At 37.5% G+C, this 17,791-nt stretch overlaps 1 protein-coding gene across 1 annotated transcript in view; it reads left to right on the top strand.

Moving 5' to 3' along the window:
* The window catches only part of TFAP2D (transcription factor AP-2 delta), a 57,365-nt gene that overhangs the window by 14,274 nt on the left and 25,300 nt on the right, over positions 1 to 17,791 (top strand). Inside the window, exons 4-6 of the mRNA XM_047101250.1 lie at positions 957 to 1,122; positions 1,281 to 1,399; positions 17,371 to 17,512. Of these exons, the coding sequence (XP_046957206.1) occupies positions 957 to 1,122; positions 1,281 to 1,399; positions 17,371 to 17,512 (427 nt within the window). The remainder of the gene's footprint in view (positions 1 to 956; positions 1,123 to 1,280; positions 1,400 to 17,370; positions 17,513 to 17,791) is intronic.

Raw genomic sequence — 17,791 nt, 5'->3', positions numbered from 1 at the left:
CCTCAGCGATGACCATCTTGGGTCTTCAAGTCTACTTCAGGTACCTGGGGTTGGGGAATGTACTCTGGTGTCCTGGAGGAGAGCAAAGTTCAAGGATCTTTCTGGAGCTTGGAGACAAAGTCTTCTGCCCCGGGAGCCCCAGCATGGCAAGATTGCTTTGGTGATTTTGCCATTAGCAGTTATCTTTGCTTTGTTCTCTAATAGTAATAATGATAACAACAACCAAAACAATATTATTGGCCACCAACATTTAATGTGACTGTTACTATGTTCTAACTCTTGCACTGTATTTGACTGTGTGTGCCAATCCTGACAGCTGACATATGGTAGAGAGCTGTGACCTATCATCCCCTGACATGAGTTGAAACTTTATGACAATAGGAAAATTATTTTTGGTGGTACCTGGGAACTGAGTGACTCAAGTACCTATAGTTGGCAGGTGGATGAGGGAAAAGAGAAGGAAGTTTTCAAATAATTTAGAAAAGAGCTTTCAAACTTTTGTCTATATAACAAGTCACAGACAAAATATATCCATCCATTGTATGTATGTGCACATCTATGCACACACATACACAGAGCCATGGAAAAACAATACATACCCTCTGTGGGGTTCACTGATGGATTTGGGTTTTTTTTATTAATTGAAGTGTTTCTTGGTGTGTATGATGTCACCATTAGCACTGGTGGGCCAGTCAACATTCTATAGAATGCTGGTTTTTGTTAAAATTAAAAAATAGTGCCCCCACAAACATGTACTGTATGATATTTGAAAGATGAAGCCTTGTTATTTGAAAGGACATCTTCAGAGCAGCTTTCTGAGATGATCCTGGTGGTGTATGTATGGGAGCAATTGTTGCCATGTATTCCCAAATCCCAAGTAGTGGCTTGATATTAACTGTCTTTCAATGATCTCCTCTCACTGTCACTAATATGTGATATACTTCCCCCCCCCCAAGGTGGCACCTGTGTGGTCAACCCCACAGACTTGTTTTGCTCTGTCCCTGGCCGTTTGTCCCTTCTCAGTTCAACTTCCAAATACAAGGTGACCATTGCTGAGGTGAAGAGGCGCCTCTCACCACCCGAATGCCTCAATGCTTCACTGTTGGGAGGCATTTTGAGAAGGTAAGACATTGTTTTCTGGCTGTACTGATACCATATTCCTCAACCCTCAGTCCGTAGACCTCCTATCTCATGTTGAATTCCCCATCTGGTCAAATCGCCTCATCATTTCCCTCAGAATGTGAACTTTCAAAACTTAGTTTTTATTTGTTTCTGGACAGAGCAAAATCCAAGAATGGGGGTCGCTGCCTGAGAGAGAAACTGGATAGGCTTGGCCTGAATTTACCAGCAGGAAGACGGAAAGCAGCCAATGTTACCCTCCTTACTTCCTTAGTTGAAGGTATGATTTTTCAGCTCTGCAAAGTAATGATGGGAAGTTAGCAATCCTCTGGAACTCAGGTTTGTTAGATTATGCTGTTTCATTTTTTGTCTATAGTATTAAGCAAGACAGTTAACAGTTACAGGTGAATTTCCCAATTAATCATGACATACATGATTAAATTAGACAACATAAGGCTTAGGTAATTCATAAAATGTTGTTTAATTTACTGATCTTGGCAAAAATACAGAAGACAATGGAAGATTTAAGTATTTCACTGGTACTTCCTAAGTAACAGCAACAAAAAAACTGGCTGTGCTATCGTCATTTTTATTATTGTTTATTTTAGAGCTCAGATAAATCTGGCTTACCTCATTATAATTCAGTGCAACATGATCTACAGGATAAATAGTAATCCTTTATAGAGGGTTCACAGGAGTTGAGACATGATACCAAGCCTGAGAGCATATTGTATTAATCCTAGTAGACATCTCTTAAAGTACAGTGAAGTTCCATGGCTTTATGGGTGGATAAAATGAGTTACAGAAGGGTTAAGGCTAACCAGTGGTATAGAGACAGAAGTAAAAATATATTCCCAGAAGTTATTGTTTTCCAATTTACCTTTTCCTTTTTGTTTCTTCTGTAAGGACAAAATTACATATTCTTATTCAAACTTCTTTTAAGAAGAGGTATTACTAGAGACCTATTTTTAACTTTGTCGAGAGCTTTTGAATGTCAAATGCTATTGTCTTAAATATGAACAAAGAGGCCTTGTTACCAAGACTCACCTGAACATACCTGTGACACTTTTCTTGCACTTGTTACTTTCTTCTTTATAAGACACTGTAGGAAGTGAAAAGTAAGGGAAACACAAAAACAAACATTTTGCCTTTTTCCAGATTATCATTTCATACCATTTACCATACAATTTTGTGAAGCAGTATGTTCTAGACATTTGTTTTAGCAAAATTGCTTCGCTAATTTTGCTACTAATAGTTACCTTTGCTTTGTTCCCTAATTGTGATAATGATAACAACAACAATATTATTATTGGTCACCAACATTTAGTAAGTGTTACTGTTACTATGTTCTGTGTTTTGTGATGTGTTTGCTTGTGTGTGCTGTTACTGAGAACTGACATATCATAGAGGAGGTTGACCTGTCATCTACACATATGGGTTGAGGGTACTGGGAAAAGGACAAAGTAGAAAAAAAATGACTAATGTGTTGATTCTAAAGGGAGACAGATTGCTGCTCAATTTAAGTAAGAAGATAATTGTAATTATAGCTATTTAGTAATAGAACAAAACATTTGTTCAGAATATAATGAAGTGGATTCAAGAGTCATATGAGTGTGGGCACCTGGGTGGCTCAGTCAGGCACCCAACTTTGGCTCAGGTCATGATCTCATGGTTCATGAGTTCAAGCCCCATGTTGGGCTCTGTGCTGACAGAGCCTGGAGCCTGCCTCGGATTCTGTGTCTCCCTCTCTCTCTGACCCTCCCAGCTCACACTCTGTCTCTCTCTCTCTCAAAAATAAATAAACATTAAAAAAATTTTTTTAAAGAATCATATGGGTGGTAGGACTTGATTAGTTCTTAAACTCAATTCTGCAGGAGAATCAACTCAGGAGGTTTATTAAAAAATGCCTGGGCCCCTTCCCTAAACCAATTGGAACTCAGTCTCTGGGGATATGATCTAGGTACGTATATATTTTTTAAACATCCCCAGTGATTCTGATGTATAATGAGGCTTAAGGGATCATTGGTCTAAATGTTTGTTTAGATTCTTTCCACTTCTTTGAAGGACTGACTATGAATGCTCATGAAATTTATAACTGGTGTGAAAATTAAAGGCCCTATGAAAGACCTTTTCCCATGGTGTCTGTGAATATACTGGCTAATTTGAACTGAAGAGCCATACATAAAAGGGTATATTCACAATTTTTCTTACTGAGTTTTATGGTGGCCAACCACTGAAGTATCCTGTGTGGGAATCATCAACGGTACTAACAGAAGGATTGCAGGTTAAATATGTGAACTCCTAGGATGATCTTTGTGGTTTTGCCATCTACTCTTTCAACATACTGTCCTACCATAGGAGTATCTAACTGTGTTCTATTCATTTGGTTTGTGTTCATGGAGGAGTCACATCAGCCTTGGCTGATGAAACATAAGATTTTATTCTTTCCAGGTACTTTAATTGGCTGCTTTTGAAATCCCCCAAATCTTTGTGCTGTAGAGAAATAAATCTTTTATTGTTGAATTCCAGGCACTGTGATGGAACTGAGGAAAAGGTATTTAGAGGCAAAGGGACGTTTTATATCCCTCAACCCCTCACATATTATAACCCACAAACTACATATGCACACTTCCCCTTTCTCTCTCTTTCTTTCACACACACACACACACACACACACACACACACACACACACACACATTAGACGTTTCATAACCATGTGTTCTCTGATTTTTATTCTACTTCCTATTTTTGTGTTCTTTTTAAATGCTGATTATAGACCTACTGAATTTACTTCAGGACTCATGCTGGGTCATGAGTCATGACCCACAGTTTAAAAAAAATTACAAGTTAGGGGCGCCTGGTGGCTCAGTCAGTTGCATGCCCAACTCTTGATTTTTACTCAGGTCATGACCTCAGGGTTGTAGGATTGAGCCCTGCATCAGGCTTCACAGTGAGCATGGAGCCTGTTTAAGATTCTCTCTCCCTCTCCCACTGCCCCTCCCTGACTCATGCATTCTCTCTCTCTCTCTCTCTCTCTCTCTCTCTATCTATCTCTCTCTCTTTCTCAAAATAAATAAATAAACATTTAAAAATAAGTAAGGAAATTTTAAAAAGTACAAGTTGCCTTAGGATATGAAGAGGACCTAATAGTTGAAGAACAAGGACATGCCAATCTAAATTAAAATAGGCTTCCTTTTATTCCTGAGCTGACAAGCAGAGCAGCAGTTTCATTGTTGAGGACTGTACTGTATATTTTATTCCCACATTTTAGTTGGGTTGGTGATGACAGTTGATGACTCTTTCCAGCCAACAAGTTGCCATTTTCTACATTAGGCTCAGAGTGTTGGGAATCCTATAGATGATGCTATAGGATACAAAATAATAGTGCCTCAATTCTGATTTATCAAGCTCCTGCAAGATTTACATAGTGAATGCTTCTCTTCAGTACATTTGGGACCTTGATTATTTTTGAGCTAACATGGGTCTGATTCAGTTCTTTCAGGTTTGTTTTGATTTTCCAGTTTTAAGTGGTAAATTAAAACTTCACCATATCTACAATTGGTGTTAGTAAGACTTTGAATTGACCATGTCTTTGGGTGATACTTTACTCCTTCCATCAAACATTTTTTGCAAGCACCAGCAACATTTCAGATTAGTCATCAAAAATGGTCCATCAGCTTTCTTATAAATCTCTAGTCTTGTGGGGAGGAATAGTATTTTTCTTACCATTTTTATTGATATCTCCCCTTTATCTTCCAGATTTTCTACAATAACCCACAGTATATTTGAAAAACAATACCTAGTAATTTAGTTTCTCTTAAGTGGCTTATTTTTTCAAGTTTTTATTTTAATTCCAGATAGTTAACATACAGTGCAATATCAGTTTCAGGTACACAACATAGCGATCAACACTTCCATACAATACTTGGCACTTATCATGACAAGTGCACTCTTTAATACCTTTCAGCTATTTTACCCACCCCCCCCAACCCCTCATCTCTAGTAACCATCAGTTTGTTCTCTATAGTTAAGAATCTGTTTCTTGGTTTTTCTCTCTCCTTTTCTCCCTTTGCTCATTTGTTTTGTTTCCTAAATTCCACATAGGAGTGAAATCATATGGTATTTGTTTTTCTCTGACTGACTTACTTCCCTTAGCATTGTACTCTCTAGCTTCTTCCATGTCATTGCAAATGGGAAGATTTTCATTCTTTTTTATGGCTGAATAATATTTCATTTTATATATATATATATACACACACATACACATACATACCACATCTTTTTTATCTACTCATCAATTGAAGGACGCTTGGACTGTTTCCATATCTTGGCTATTGTAAATAAGACTGCTCTAAACATAGGGATGCATATATCCCTTTGAATTACGGTAAATACCTAGTATTATGATTGTTGGATCATAGGGCAGTTCTGTTTTTAGAGTAACCTCCATACTGTTTTCCCCAGTAGCTCTACCAGTTTACATTCCCACTAACACTGCATGAGTGTTCCTTTTTCTCTACATTCCAATACTTGTTGTTTCTTAAATTGTTGATTTTAGCCATTTTGACAGGTGTGAGGTGATATATCATTGTACTTTTGATTTGCATTTTCCTGATGCTAAATGATGAACATTTTTTCATGTATCTGTTAGTCATCTGAATGTCTTTAGAAAAATGTCTATTCAGATCCTCTGCCCATTTTTTAATTGGATTATTTCTTTTTTGGGTGTTGAGTTTTATAAGTTCTTTATGTATTTTGTATACTGACAATTTATTGGATATATCATTTGCAAATATCTTTTCCCATTCTGTAGGTTGCCTTTTAGTATACTTGATTGTTTCTTTTGCTGTGCAAAAGCTTTTTATTTTGAAATAGCTTAAATGTCTCTTAAGACTGTTGATTGAGACTCTTATATAGTTATTTCTCAAACATCCTGATGGTTCAATATATTATTGGCATCCAATAACACACCCTTAAGCACAAGTGAGATAATATTTAACTGGCTTTATTCCTCATAGGCCAGATTTAGTAATAAATTTCACGAAGGTCAACTTTCCATCATGTTATAGTACTTGTATCTGCCCCTTTCCGGGGATAGATTTGAATATAGCCTTGCCATTGTTTCTATTTTGATAGAAATTCCAAAAAAGAAAAAAAAAGTAGCGTATGGAAACCCTCGTAGGCATTCCATGTAGAGATGATATAACCTTTGTAAAGGTCCAATCAGTGAAGAGCAAGGTGCCTTATAACGGGGATTGAAATCAGCAAATGAACATTTGTTTTTCAAAAACTACCCCTGTCACTGACATAATGGTAGTTTCATCAGGATATTCCAAGTTTCCATGCTTGTCCTGGGCTTTCAATCATTCTGTTTGTATTTGTTTTAAAATAATTTTCCCCTGTATTTCTTTTAAATTGAGTCACTCAATTAATAGTGCCTTCCTAACATTGTTCTCAAATCAACATATTAAAGTCATTATTTTAGGGATTATTTTAGGAATTTAAAGAAGAGGGCTGTTTAATACAAATTTGTAATATATTTGTATAATTCACAACATTTCTGTTACAAATATCATTGCAACTAGTAACCAATGAGATGAAGAACTTGAGACTGATATCTTTTCACCTCACAAAGCTGTTTGAAAAGTAAACATTTTGGTAGGGCAGATGTTGAGTGGGGATTTTTTTGGTCCATATAACAGATATATCTGGCCTAGAGTGAGATATGAATTTTTGAATCCAGAGTCCCCAGAATGTAATAGCAGATCATATCCCACTTTTATTCACATGTCTTCATCTAATAAGTTTTAGATATATAACTAGTGGTTGATAATGATTTCTTGTACCCCACTTTATCATAAAGTTGATATTTTATTCCCTTTAATTGTCTCACCTTGGTATCCATGACATCAGAGAGATGTTACACTCTGGAAAATATAGTGGATTAGGGTTGTTTAACCCAATACCCTGATCTTCTTGAGGAGATCCTAGGATAATCCCAGACTCTTCTATAGTGGAAATAATTCTATCTCTGGAGATTCAGAAAATTTGGCCAATATTGTTCTCATTCTAATACTCTTACTATATATTTATTATTTATGAATCAGCAGCTTCTGTTAGTAGCCTCCTCTGTATTTTATTCCAGAACAATCTTTGCAGAGTTGGTAGTTGCTAAACATGAGGAGTCAATGATCTAGTTGTTCCCGCCCATTGCTCCCTCCTCACTTGAAGTTTTCCAAGATGGCCAAGGTTACAGAGTGTTGCTGGAGGGTAGTTTTGTTCCCTGGGGTAGGGTGCCTTCCTGGGACAGTTCTGCTGAATTTGCAAAAGTTGGTATAACATTCTCAGGCAACACCAGGAGTTCTGGAAGCACAGTTTGAGTCCTTAAACATAAATACCTTGGCTTGTAGTTTGCTGTGACAGGGAGTCAAATTCTGTGTGTGTGTGTGTGTGTGTGTGTGTGTGTGTGTGTTTGCATTTAAAAACAGTGGAGCAGAGAAGGATGTGAATATACATCAGGAAAAGAAAGGGGACTCTTTACAAATGTTATATATTATCTCCATTGAGTTTTCAAGTTTGAATCCTTTGTCACTGTTGTTTCCTTCTTTAGTTTTAAACACTGTAAACTTCCAGACCTTGCCCTGCACTTCTTACTTCATGTGAACAGTTGTCCCACTTGCAAAATGTATTCTCTCTTGGGCTAGTACCACCTCCCTCGCCCCCCAGTAATGTCGCCTTTGAAATTTTGTCAGACTTTGAGCTGGTTACTTAACCTGACTCAGCTTCATTTTCTTTTTCTTTTTTAAATTTTTTTAATGTTTATTATTTTTGAGAGAGAGTGACAGACAGAGAACAAGCAGGGAAGGGGCAGAGAGAGAGGGAGACATAGAATCGGAAGCAGGCTCCAGGCTCTGAGCTGTCAGCACAGAGCCCGATGTGGGGCTTGAACTCACAGACTGTGAGATCATGACCTGAGCCGTAGTCGGCCACCCAACCAACTGAGCCACCCAGATGCCCCTCATTTTCTTTTTTTTTAAGTGTATCTTTTTTTTATTTTTGAGAAAGAGAGAGAGAGACAGCATAGGAGGGGCAAGAGAGAGAGGGAGAGAGAGAATCCCATGCAGGCTCTGCAGTGTCAGCACAGAGCCCGATATGGGGCTCAAACTCATGAACCGTGAGATCATGACTTGGGCCAAAATCAGGAACTGGGACAGGTGTGCCTTAGCTTCATTTTCTTAATTTATAAATAAAGATAATAATACTTATAATGGTTGAGAGAATGCTAGCTGTTACAGCAGTTAATACCTAAATTTTCAGTGGCTTCACATGATAGAAGCTATTTCTCACTGTAGTCTAATGTGGGTGTTCCTCACCAGGGGTCTTTTCTCACAGTTTCATTCACGGGCCCAGAGTCCTTCCCTCTGTAGCTATGCCCTTCTGTAGGTCCTAGGAGTCCTATTCATTCAGCTCACCATGAGGAGAGACAGGATGGAAAAGTAAGCAGCTTCTTACCTCCGTGGCCAGGGAGTGACCCACGTTACTACTGTTCACATTCTAAGAACTACAGCCACACTCAATTCCAGAGGTGGGTGTGGGGTATACTGGAAAATGTAGTCTCTAGCTGGGCAGAGTCTTCTCAGCAGCAATGCTATAATATATAAAGAAAGGACAAGGTCCCTCACTCATCTCTGCCGCATCTGTCTTGTATGTCTTTTGTTGGATTAAATAGACTCGCATAGCCTAGAACTGATTTGGCGATGAACTCTTTCCTATAGATGAGGTATAGTGAGTGAGTTTAGGTATATCAAGTTTTCTTGATGTGTTTAGTCAATGGCTTTTTATTTTAGGAAGAAGTATTGTTCACTGCTCGAGGCTTATAAGATTCAAACACCAAATCCTTTTGCCAAGTATTAGTGATAATATATGCACAGGGCATGCTTAGTATTAGTTGCTCTTCTCATGGAATTTAGGACAAAACTGATATTCTCATTGCCTTCACACGGTACCCCAGTGGGTTTCTGTGGAAATGTGGAGCTTAAGGCCAGCCTTTGGGGACTCACGACATGATTATCAGTCTGAAAGGACCTTCATCCCCAAATAACTCCTCTGCTGGCCATTCCACACCTCACATTCCCACTTTAGTCCCTCCTTCAGGATAAAGGTTTCCAGCTTTCTTCTAAAACTGTATGTGATATAAAAAGGATAATAAATTGTCCCTTTGTAATAATAGCTCTAATTGGTGCTCACTTTGGTCAGACAGTCACATGGAACAGTGCAATCACTAGGAGACCCTGGTGTTCCCTTCTGCACACAAACTCTCTGGCTTTGACAATGTCTTGGGCACAGTTTTTGCATTTCAGAACTGACAGTGGAAATGAGCTAAAAAAGTAAATGCTAGGAGAGCCTATGTTACTCATTTTAAGCTCTGTCTTGGAAAAGTTGTTGTTGTTGTTTTTTCTCAGACTAATAAGTATCATCTTAACTGTAAATTTCTTATTCTAAATTATGGAAGAGTTTCTGAGAGACTCTGCTTTGATAACTGGTAATTAGATATTGTGTCTGAGAACTAGCACTTACCAGAATTTCAATAGTTGATCTCATGACCCAGAGATTGTAGCATACAATGTTATGGACAAGTAGACCCCATCTTAGGGGATATGCTTTTAAATTATTTGCTTACTAATGCTTCCTAATATTACTTCCCTGATCTGCAGCTTATGATTTCATTCACCTTCAGGGAAAAAAGTTGTTTTTCATGTAGGGGCAGAGGAAATAAGCTACTATCCATATGCCTTTGTGTCTGCCTATGTGCTTGGAGTGGCCTTAAATTACTGTTTTTACTCTTTGCAAAAAGCAAGTGTATCCAAGCCTTTTTGGCTCAGTCCTGCCCTTGTCCACTTTGGGCTCACTTAAAAACTCATGTCTTGGGGCGCCTGGGTGACTCAGTCAGTTAAGTGTCCGACTTCGGCTCAGGTCATGATCTCACAGTCCATGAGTTTGAGCCCCACGTCGGGCTCTGTGCTGACACCTCAGAGCCTGGAGCCTGCTTCAGATTCTGTGTCTCCCTCTCTCTGACCCTCCTCCATTCATGCTCTGTCTCTCTGTGTCTGTCTCTCTGTGTCTCAAAAATAAATAAACATTAAAAAAAATTAAAAAAAAACTCATGTCTCTGCATGACTTCCCTGGTGATTTGATTTTCTTCTTTCCATTATTCTCTCTTCCAACATATATGCCTGGACTAATGTGCTTTTCAAACACTCAGTTTTTGCTTTATTTCCATTTAACAAAATTCGTAGGTATTTAAATAAAATTACAGATGGTAGTTATTCCTTTTTAAAATTTTTTTAATGTTTATTTTTGAGAGAGCAAGAGCATGAGCAGGGTAGGGGCAGAGAGAGAGGAAGACACAGAATCTGAAGTAGGCTCCAGGCTCCGAGCTGTCAGCACAGAGTCTGATGCAGGGCTTCAACCCACGAGCCGTGAGATCATGACCTGAGCCGAAGTCAGGCACTTAACTGACTGAGCCACCCAGGCACCCCTGGATGGTAGTTATTCCTATCAATGTCTACATCCTACAGAATACCAATGGCAGTTTTCATACTGCCTGTGTTTTAATTTACAAGAAATATTTGAGTTTAGAATTAAGTCTCTCTGAGAACAGAGTCAGAGAGTAATTTTACTTTAGAAGTAATATAATTTTAAATAGATAATTTCTTCAAATAGTAAAAAATTTAAAAGCTACAGAAGACTATAGAGTAAAATATCTCCTTTTCACTTTATTCCCTAGCTGTTCAGTTCCCCTCCTGGAAGAAAACAATTGTTTTGTTAAACAAATGGTTTCTCTATTTCATTCCAGGGATATATGTGTGTATGCATGGGCTTTTTAATTTTTAAAAGAAATTATGGTATTCTCTACACATTATTCTGCATGTTGGGGTTTTTTCCCCATGCCTTATAATAGTGTTTTTTTTCCAGTGCTTACAAGTGCTTCCATTCTTTTAAACACTCATGGTATTCCCTTATTTGAGTGTTTCATAATTTATTTAACCAGTTCCCTGCTAAATATTATATAGATGTTTTCAATCTTCAGCTATTATAAATAGTGCTACAATGAATAACCTCACATTTATGTAAATAATTTTGCAGATGTGCAAGTACATCCACTCATAAATTGCTAGGGATGTTGCAAAGTCTAAAGATATTAGCATTTGTGATTCGAGCATATTATTGGAAGACTGTTTTCCATAGTGGTCATACAGTTATAATCCCATCAGCGAAGGGGATAAGGAGCATATGACAGTACTTCCCTGAACTTGAGCCCAAACAGAGTGTTGTCAACTTTTTGATCTTTGCTAATTTTATTGGTTAAACAAACAAACAAACAAACAAACAAAAAGGCTACCTTGGTTATGAAGGAGGTTGGGTTGAGTTGAGTATTCCTAGAAGAATTTAATGAACTTTGCTGTCTGTTCATTTACATTGTCCTTATGGGGTAATTTTAAATTGTTTTCTTATTGATTGGTAAGTACTCATTATAAAACAGAAAACTGGCTGTATGTCTCTGATCTGAGTTGCAAAGCCTCCCCACCACTAGCTTTGGTTTGTCTGTTTGCTGTTATAAGTTTTCTGTTGGTTTGCTTATTTGTTTAGGTCTATGCCATACAGACTTTTTGATATTAATATAATCATATGTCTCATATATTTTATATCATGGTTTTTAGTTTTAATTGTAATATTTTAAAAGATGTTTTATCCCAAGACTATAAAAGAATTCTCCCATGTTCAATTACTTTGCGGTCCTGTTTTTTGATGTTTAAATTGTTGATCCATCTGGACCTTATTTTGTTGTTAGATGCATGGTATAGATCCAGTTTTATTTGTTTTTTTTCCAGATGGCCACCCAGTTGTTCCAATACCTTTTATTGAAAATCCATCTTTTCCCTACCAGTATGAAAAGCAGGCTTCATCTTACACTAAATCTCTCTATACAGATAGACTTTTTTTAAGTGGACTGATGACTTTGTTTCCCTAGCAATGTTGCCTGTCTCTACGTCTACCACCACATTTCCTTTTTTATGTTTTGGGTTTTTAAAAATTTATTTCTATTTTTATTTTAAGTAGGCTCCATGCCCAAGTAGGACTTGAACTCACCACCCGGAGATCAAGAGTTGCATCTCTAATGACCTAGCCAGCTCTACCAACTAATCCACCCCTCTGTTTTTGTGTTTAGAGTTTATACTGTTATCAGCCAAATAAGGCAGAACTCTTTATGCAAGAGCCCAGATAGAGGTCTTTACAATTTAAAATGTATTTATTTAGTGCAATTTATTGCCTTCCTTTTGTATAAGCCACAGAATTCTTGAATTTTCTGAAGATGTATCATTCATCCCTACATAATACTTTCCCTTCACCTTAAGACAGTAGTTCTTAATGTTGGCTTGATATTTATTACTTTAGGAGCTTTAAAACATTCACATACCTAGAGGTTAATTGATATGGGGTGACACCCATACATTGAAAACAAAAATAGGGGCACCTGGGTGGCTCAGTAGGTTAAGTGTCTAACTTCAGCTCAGTCATGATCTTGTGATTCGTGATTCCAGTCCCACATAGGGCTCTCTACTGTCAGCATGGAGCCTGTTTTGGATCTTCTGTCTCCCTCTCTCTGCCTCTCCACTTCTCTTTGTCTCTCTCTCTCTCCTTCTCTCAAAAAGTAAATAAACATTTAAAAAAATAAACAAAAAAACAAAACCAAAAAATACCCAGGTTATGGGAGCAGCAAGTGTTGCAAAGTATAAGTAGACTTATTTTATAAAATGGCTCTGCTGATATAATGATATACTCTATTTTTATGGATTTCCTATACAGTTTATTCTTTCTAGAAATTCTCTTTTGCTCTAGTTTTTCATTATTTTCTTTAAAGGAGTGCCTCACAAGACTATTGTTATAATTAACCAATAAGATATTTGAAAGATTTTTCACTTAACAAATGTTTACTGAGTACTTATTATGAATCAGGTGCTGTGCTAAGTGTAAGGTGTGGAATAGGTAACAAAATTGTCACTTTAAAAAACAAAGTGTTGGTGTTTAAACAAAATTATCATGAAGCCAGGGAACTACCACATTATAAGACCTTTATTCATATCGTAGATTATATGATATGTAGTGTACGTATCATATCATATATAGAGTACATTCATTTCAGAATACTTTGGGAACCCTATAATATATTAACTTTGTCCTTCAGCTCTAGGAATTACTATAGCTTGATATTATGAGACAATTTATTTAATAGAATATCTTTTTTAAATTTTTAAATTTTTAAAAAATATTTTAACGTTTATTTATTTTTGAGAGACAGAACGAGACAAAGCATGAGCAGGGGCCAGCAGAGGGGGAGACACAGAATTCGAAGCAGCCTCCAGGCCCTGAGCTGTCAGCACAGAGTGTGACGCAGGGCTTGAACTCACCAACCGTGAGATCAAGACCTGAGTGGAAGTTGGACGCTTAATCGACTGAGCCACCCAGCACCCCTATTTAGTAGAATATCTTATTCAGGTTTGAAAATATTCTCAATTTTGCTTTTTTTTCTTTTAAGAATTTATTTTTAAGTAATCACAACCCCCAGTGTGGGGCTTGAATTTACAATCTCGAGACCAAGAGTTGCGTGCTCTACCAACTGAGCCAACCAGGTGCCCCTCAAATTTGCTTTCTAATCGGTACTTCTTGGAATAATCCCAAAGATAGATTTGAATGTGCTAGTTTTCCATATATATAAATAAAATTGAAATCATAGCTATGTGACTGGAATTTAACACATATGAATTGTTGCTTTTATTTAATAACATTAGGTATTGCAATACTAAGTTAGACAAATTGTTTTTAAGGCAATATTGTTACAGTGACAGTTGACCAGAATTATCTAGTGATAACAATGTAGAAGTATCTTTTAGTGCAAATTAGTGTACTAGATGTTGATTTTTAATTGTCTAAAGTACATTTTCCCCAAAAAACAATAATTCTAAAGGAAGGAAAAATCCTTACTGACTTATAAAAGTTAAAAATCAGGTGCATTTATTTCTCTTTAAAAATACATTTAGATCTTCTTTTTGTAAAATAATGTGGGAGCCCAGAAACTCAGTAAAACAAGTGATCCAGAAAGCATTTTCCCATTAACTTTCCACTTCTAGGCTGCATCAGTGATGGACATTGAAACTTTTCTTAATATTTTCCCCTAGTTGTTCACTTTTTGCTTTCAAGTGTGAAAAATGAGTGTCCTGAAACCGGGAGCAAATTCCTTTTTTATGCTCTTCTCAGATTCTGAAATTTGACCTCTGTTGGCTTTTTGAGAGTTACTCAGTATGTGTCACCCACTGCTGATGCTGTTTTTGAAAAGCTGAATACTTTTAGTGGTTTCTACTCTTTTGGAAGGGCGGTAAGCACTACCTGGCTTATAGACCGTAAAGCCTTGTACTTAAAATACTCCTGCACAAGCAATAACCCTAATCCCCCAACATCCACCCTACTTCTAAAATATTCTTGAAATGACATGACATAAAATGGTCACACATGCCAAAGTTGGGGTGTTGCTTTGGTGGCCGTATAAAAATGAATGGGGGAAGGGGATACTGGTTTGTCAAGAGGCACAATGCATTGAAATTTTTAAAAAGGCTTAAACCTGTTTTGCAAACAAAGAATTAGGGCGTCCTCCCTCATCTTACAAAGATAGGAGGTGACACAGCAGTATTTGCCAGATGGAAACAGAAGGAAACACATTCCCGGCCCTTCCTGGATCACTGTTCCACCACAGATTACTGTACCTGCTTGCTGTTCACGTGGGCATTTTGTCCCTCCACAGAGACGGAGAAGCTCATTGATATTTATCTTCACGGATCAGTCAGATCCCGGAGAGCCTTATTCACATGCTTTTTTGATCCTAAAATTTGTATTTTTCTCAAACTTGTTGACTCTAAAATACCTCCCGTACAGGATTTAACTATAGATTTGTTCTCCTTACTGAATATCATGTGTATGTTAATTCATGGATTCTTTCATTCATTCTTGGGCCCTCACACACAAAGCTTTTGTGGCATGATACACACATTTTAACTACTTATCAGAGTGTCTTCACTTGCCATTTCTTTTGATGTAGCATCGCTATACATCCAGTAACAATGTTACATTGCAAGGGAGGGAAAGCAGTAAACAGAACTAAGGCAAGGAGGGATCTGGCTGTCAGTGTAAATGTAAATAGCAGCTGTTCCATTCAAACTGTTTTTAAAACTACCACACGGTGAGAGCTTTGCATATAATGGGCCAGAATCAGGTTTTAGCATAAAATTGAGGCGACATGCTGCCACCCTCCTGTTTGTGCTGTTTCACTTCTCCCACTACTGCACTGGCGGGGAAGGGGGGGGGGACACACAAAGATATATTGTATATAACGTTCTGTGAGAATGGTATCTAAATATCTCTTCCTGTGCTAATATTGCAATATACAGACTTATCAGGATACATAACTCAACATGCTGTGTGTACAAAGATGATACTGAATGGGTCATTGTGTTCCAGGTGAGATGCTTATAAGTCTTAAATTCACATGAGTGTATCCTTTGTCACGTGCTGTTGCCACTGTTTCATCAGGCTTTTAGACTTTATACCTAAAATTTGAAAGGTCTTGAATTATCTCCCTTCTATCATTTTTCTAGCAAAAGTGACCATCCTATATGGCATTACTAGATCCTTAAAAAAAAAAAAAAAAACCAAAAAAACTTGGTGCCATTGTTCTGCCAAATACGCACACGTTTTCTTTTCTAATCGGTTAGCGTCATAAGCCACTGGTAATCAGCACTTTAAAAATATTCCTTTTACATTGCAACTTTATCTAAAACTGTCACCCTTCACCAGCTAGCACTATTCAGACTAATCAGTAAAGAGACCCTTTCCATTTAGTTATGTCATCTTCCTATTTAGAATGTTTCCTACCGAGTGAATATAAAAATCTTAACTAAAAACCTGCTACTGCTTTGATACAGTGTGTGAGTGGGGGGGGGGGGATGGAAGTCATGATCAGTAATTCACAAAATGTGATCTAATTCCCTATGATTACCACCTTCTCCTTTGAACTTCTGTAAAACATTTTATCTGTAACACTCATTTGGTACTTGCAGTACAGAAGCTTGTGTTATATATAATATCAATGTAAAGGCAGTAAACATGAGCAGATTATAGTGTTTATATAGGTTGCAATATAAATTATAAAGTACTATTAAGGTGTTTTTGCTACTATTATTGGGACAATTGCCATCCTCCTAGAAACAGGGATGGCTCTTTAAATCCCTCATTACTCCTACATAGCACTGCACCTTAAACAAAATAAGTGCTCAGTATATGCGCAATGAAAGCTCACTTTTTTTTTTTTTTAGTTTATTGCTCGGGTAAAATTTGGCTTAAGCTTTGAAAGTACTATTGTTTTCGAGGTTGAAATACATTGCCAAAACTTACTTTGCTGATAAGCCATTTTTACCTCATTTCTCAAAAATTTACTCAGGTTTAAGATTTTTGTGAAAGACCAAAATTTCTTTTATGATTTTATTATACTTAAAAGGATTGTATTTTTAACAATGTACTTAAGAAGCATTGTGCATACACTAAAAGGTACTGAAGCCTGCCAGAAAGCCCAATAATGCTGTTAGTATAATCACACAATATAGTGTCTTTGGCAACATCATGGTAGGAAGTTGATAAAATCCATTTATCTCCCCTTTCTAAAGTGTTTCAGCTTCTTTGAAAAGTTACGTGGACCTTTTGCCAATATTTTGATAGATCTCATGGGAAAGATATCTGAATATGTCGGATATACTAAGAATAGATGGGAGGGTGAACAACAACGAATGGCAAGCCCACGGAGCTTTTTCCTTAGGGCATTGATGTGTAGGATCTGAGAAGCCAATCTGGTCTAATGGCCAGAACCCCTAGGGGAGTCAAAACTCCCAGATTGTGGTTCTGGTTTTCCCCCTTACTTTTTCACATACACCTGCCTGGTAAGTAGCTTCTGTTTCTCAGTTTCTCTTCATCCTACCCCATTCCCACTCCACCCCCAAGAGTCCTTTCCCTAGGATTGTTTAGAATAAATAGAAACCGTGATCCATCAGACCACAACCAGGAATGAGGCTTGAGGAAAATATAAAGTGTTACTCTTACTGAGTTTAGACATTTGTGGAAAACTGACTTTTATTTTCTGCCAACAGGGGAAGCTTTGCACTTGGCTCGGGATTTTGGCTACACTTGTGAAACAGAGTTTCCAGCCAAAGCTGTAGGAGAACATCTTGCCAGACAACATATGGAACAGAAAGAACAGACAGCAAGAAAAAAGATGATCCTAGCCACCAAGTAAGCAGAATGGGATGTCTCTATGTGCCTTATCTCCGTTTTTCCATTTTCTTTGAATGAGTCTAGTAAGTACCAGCTCTTTACAACAGGGTGTCTCACACTTCAGTAGCTAGATGAGTTATACAAGGACATTCCCCACTCCTGGCCTTGTGTCCGTAGCAAGACTTACAAACTGCCCTTGTTTAGGAGCTATCATTGACACTGACGAAAACCTCTCCAGAATATGCAGGAATTCCTAGGAGAAAAGCAGGTTTAGGAAATGTAGATTCCAGGCAAGTA

This window comes from Lynx rufus, unplaced genomic scaffold (assembly GCF_022079265.1).
Source record: "Lynx rufus isolate CCGP_SWC_20201006 ecotype Redwood Valley unplaced genomic scaffold, mLynRuf1.p SCAF_6, whole genome shotgun sequence".
In the NCBI taxonomy this organism is placed as follows: domain Eukaryota; kingdom Metazoa; phylum Chordata; class Mammalia; order Carnivora; family Felidae; genus Lynx; species Lynx rufus.
Note: the sequence above shows the minus strand (reverse complement) of the source record. Positions and strands in the feature narration are given on the sequence as shown.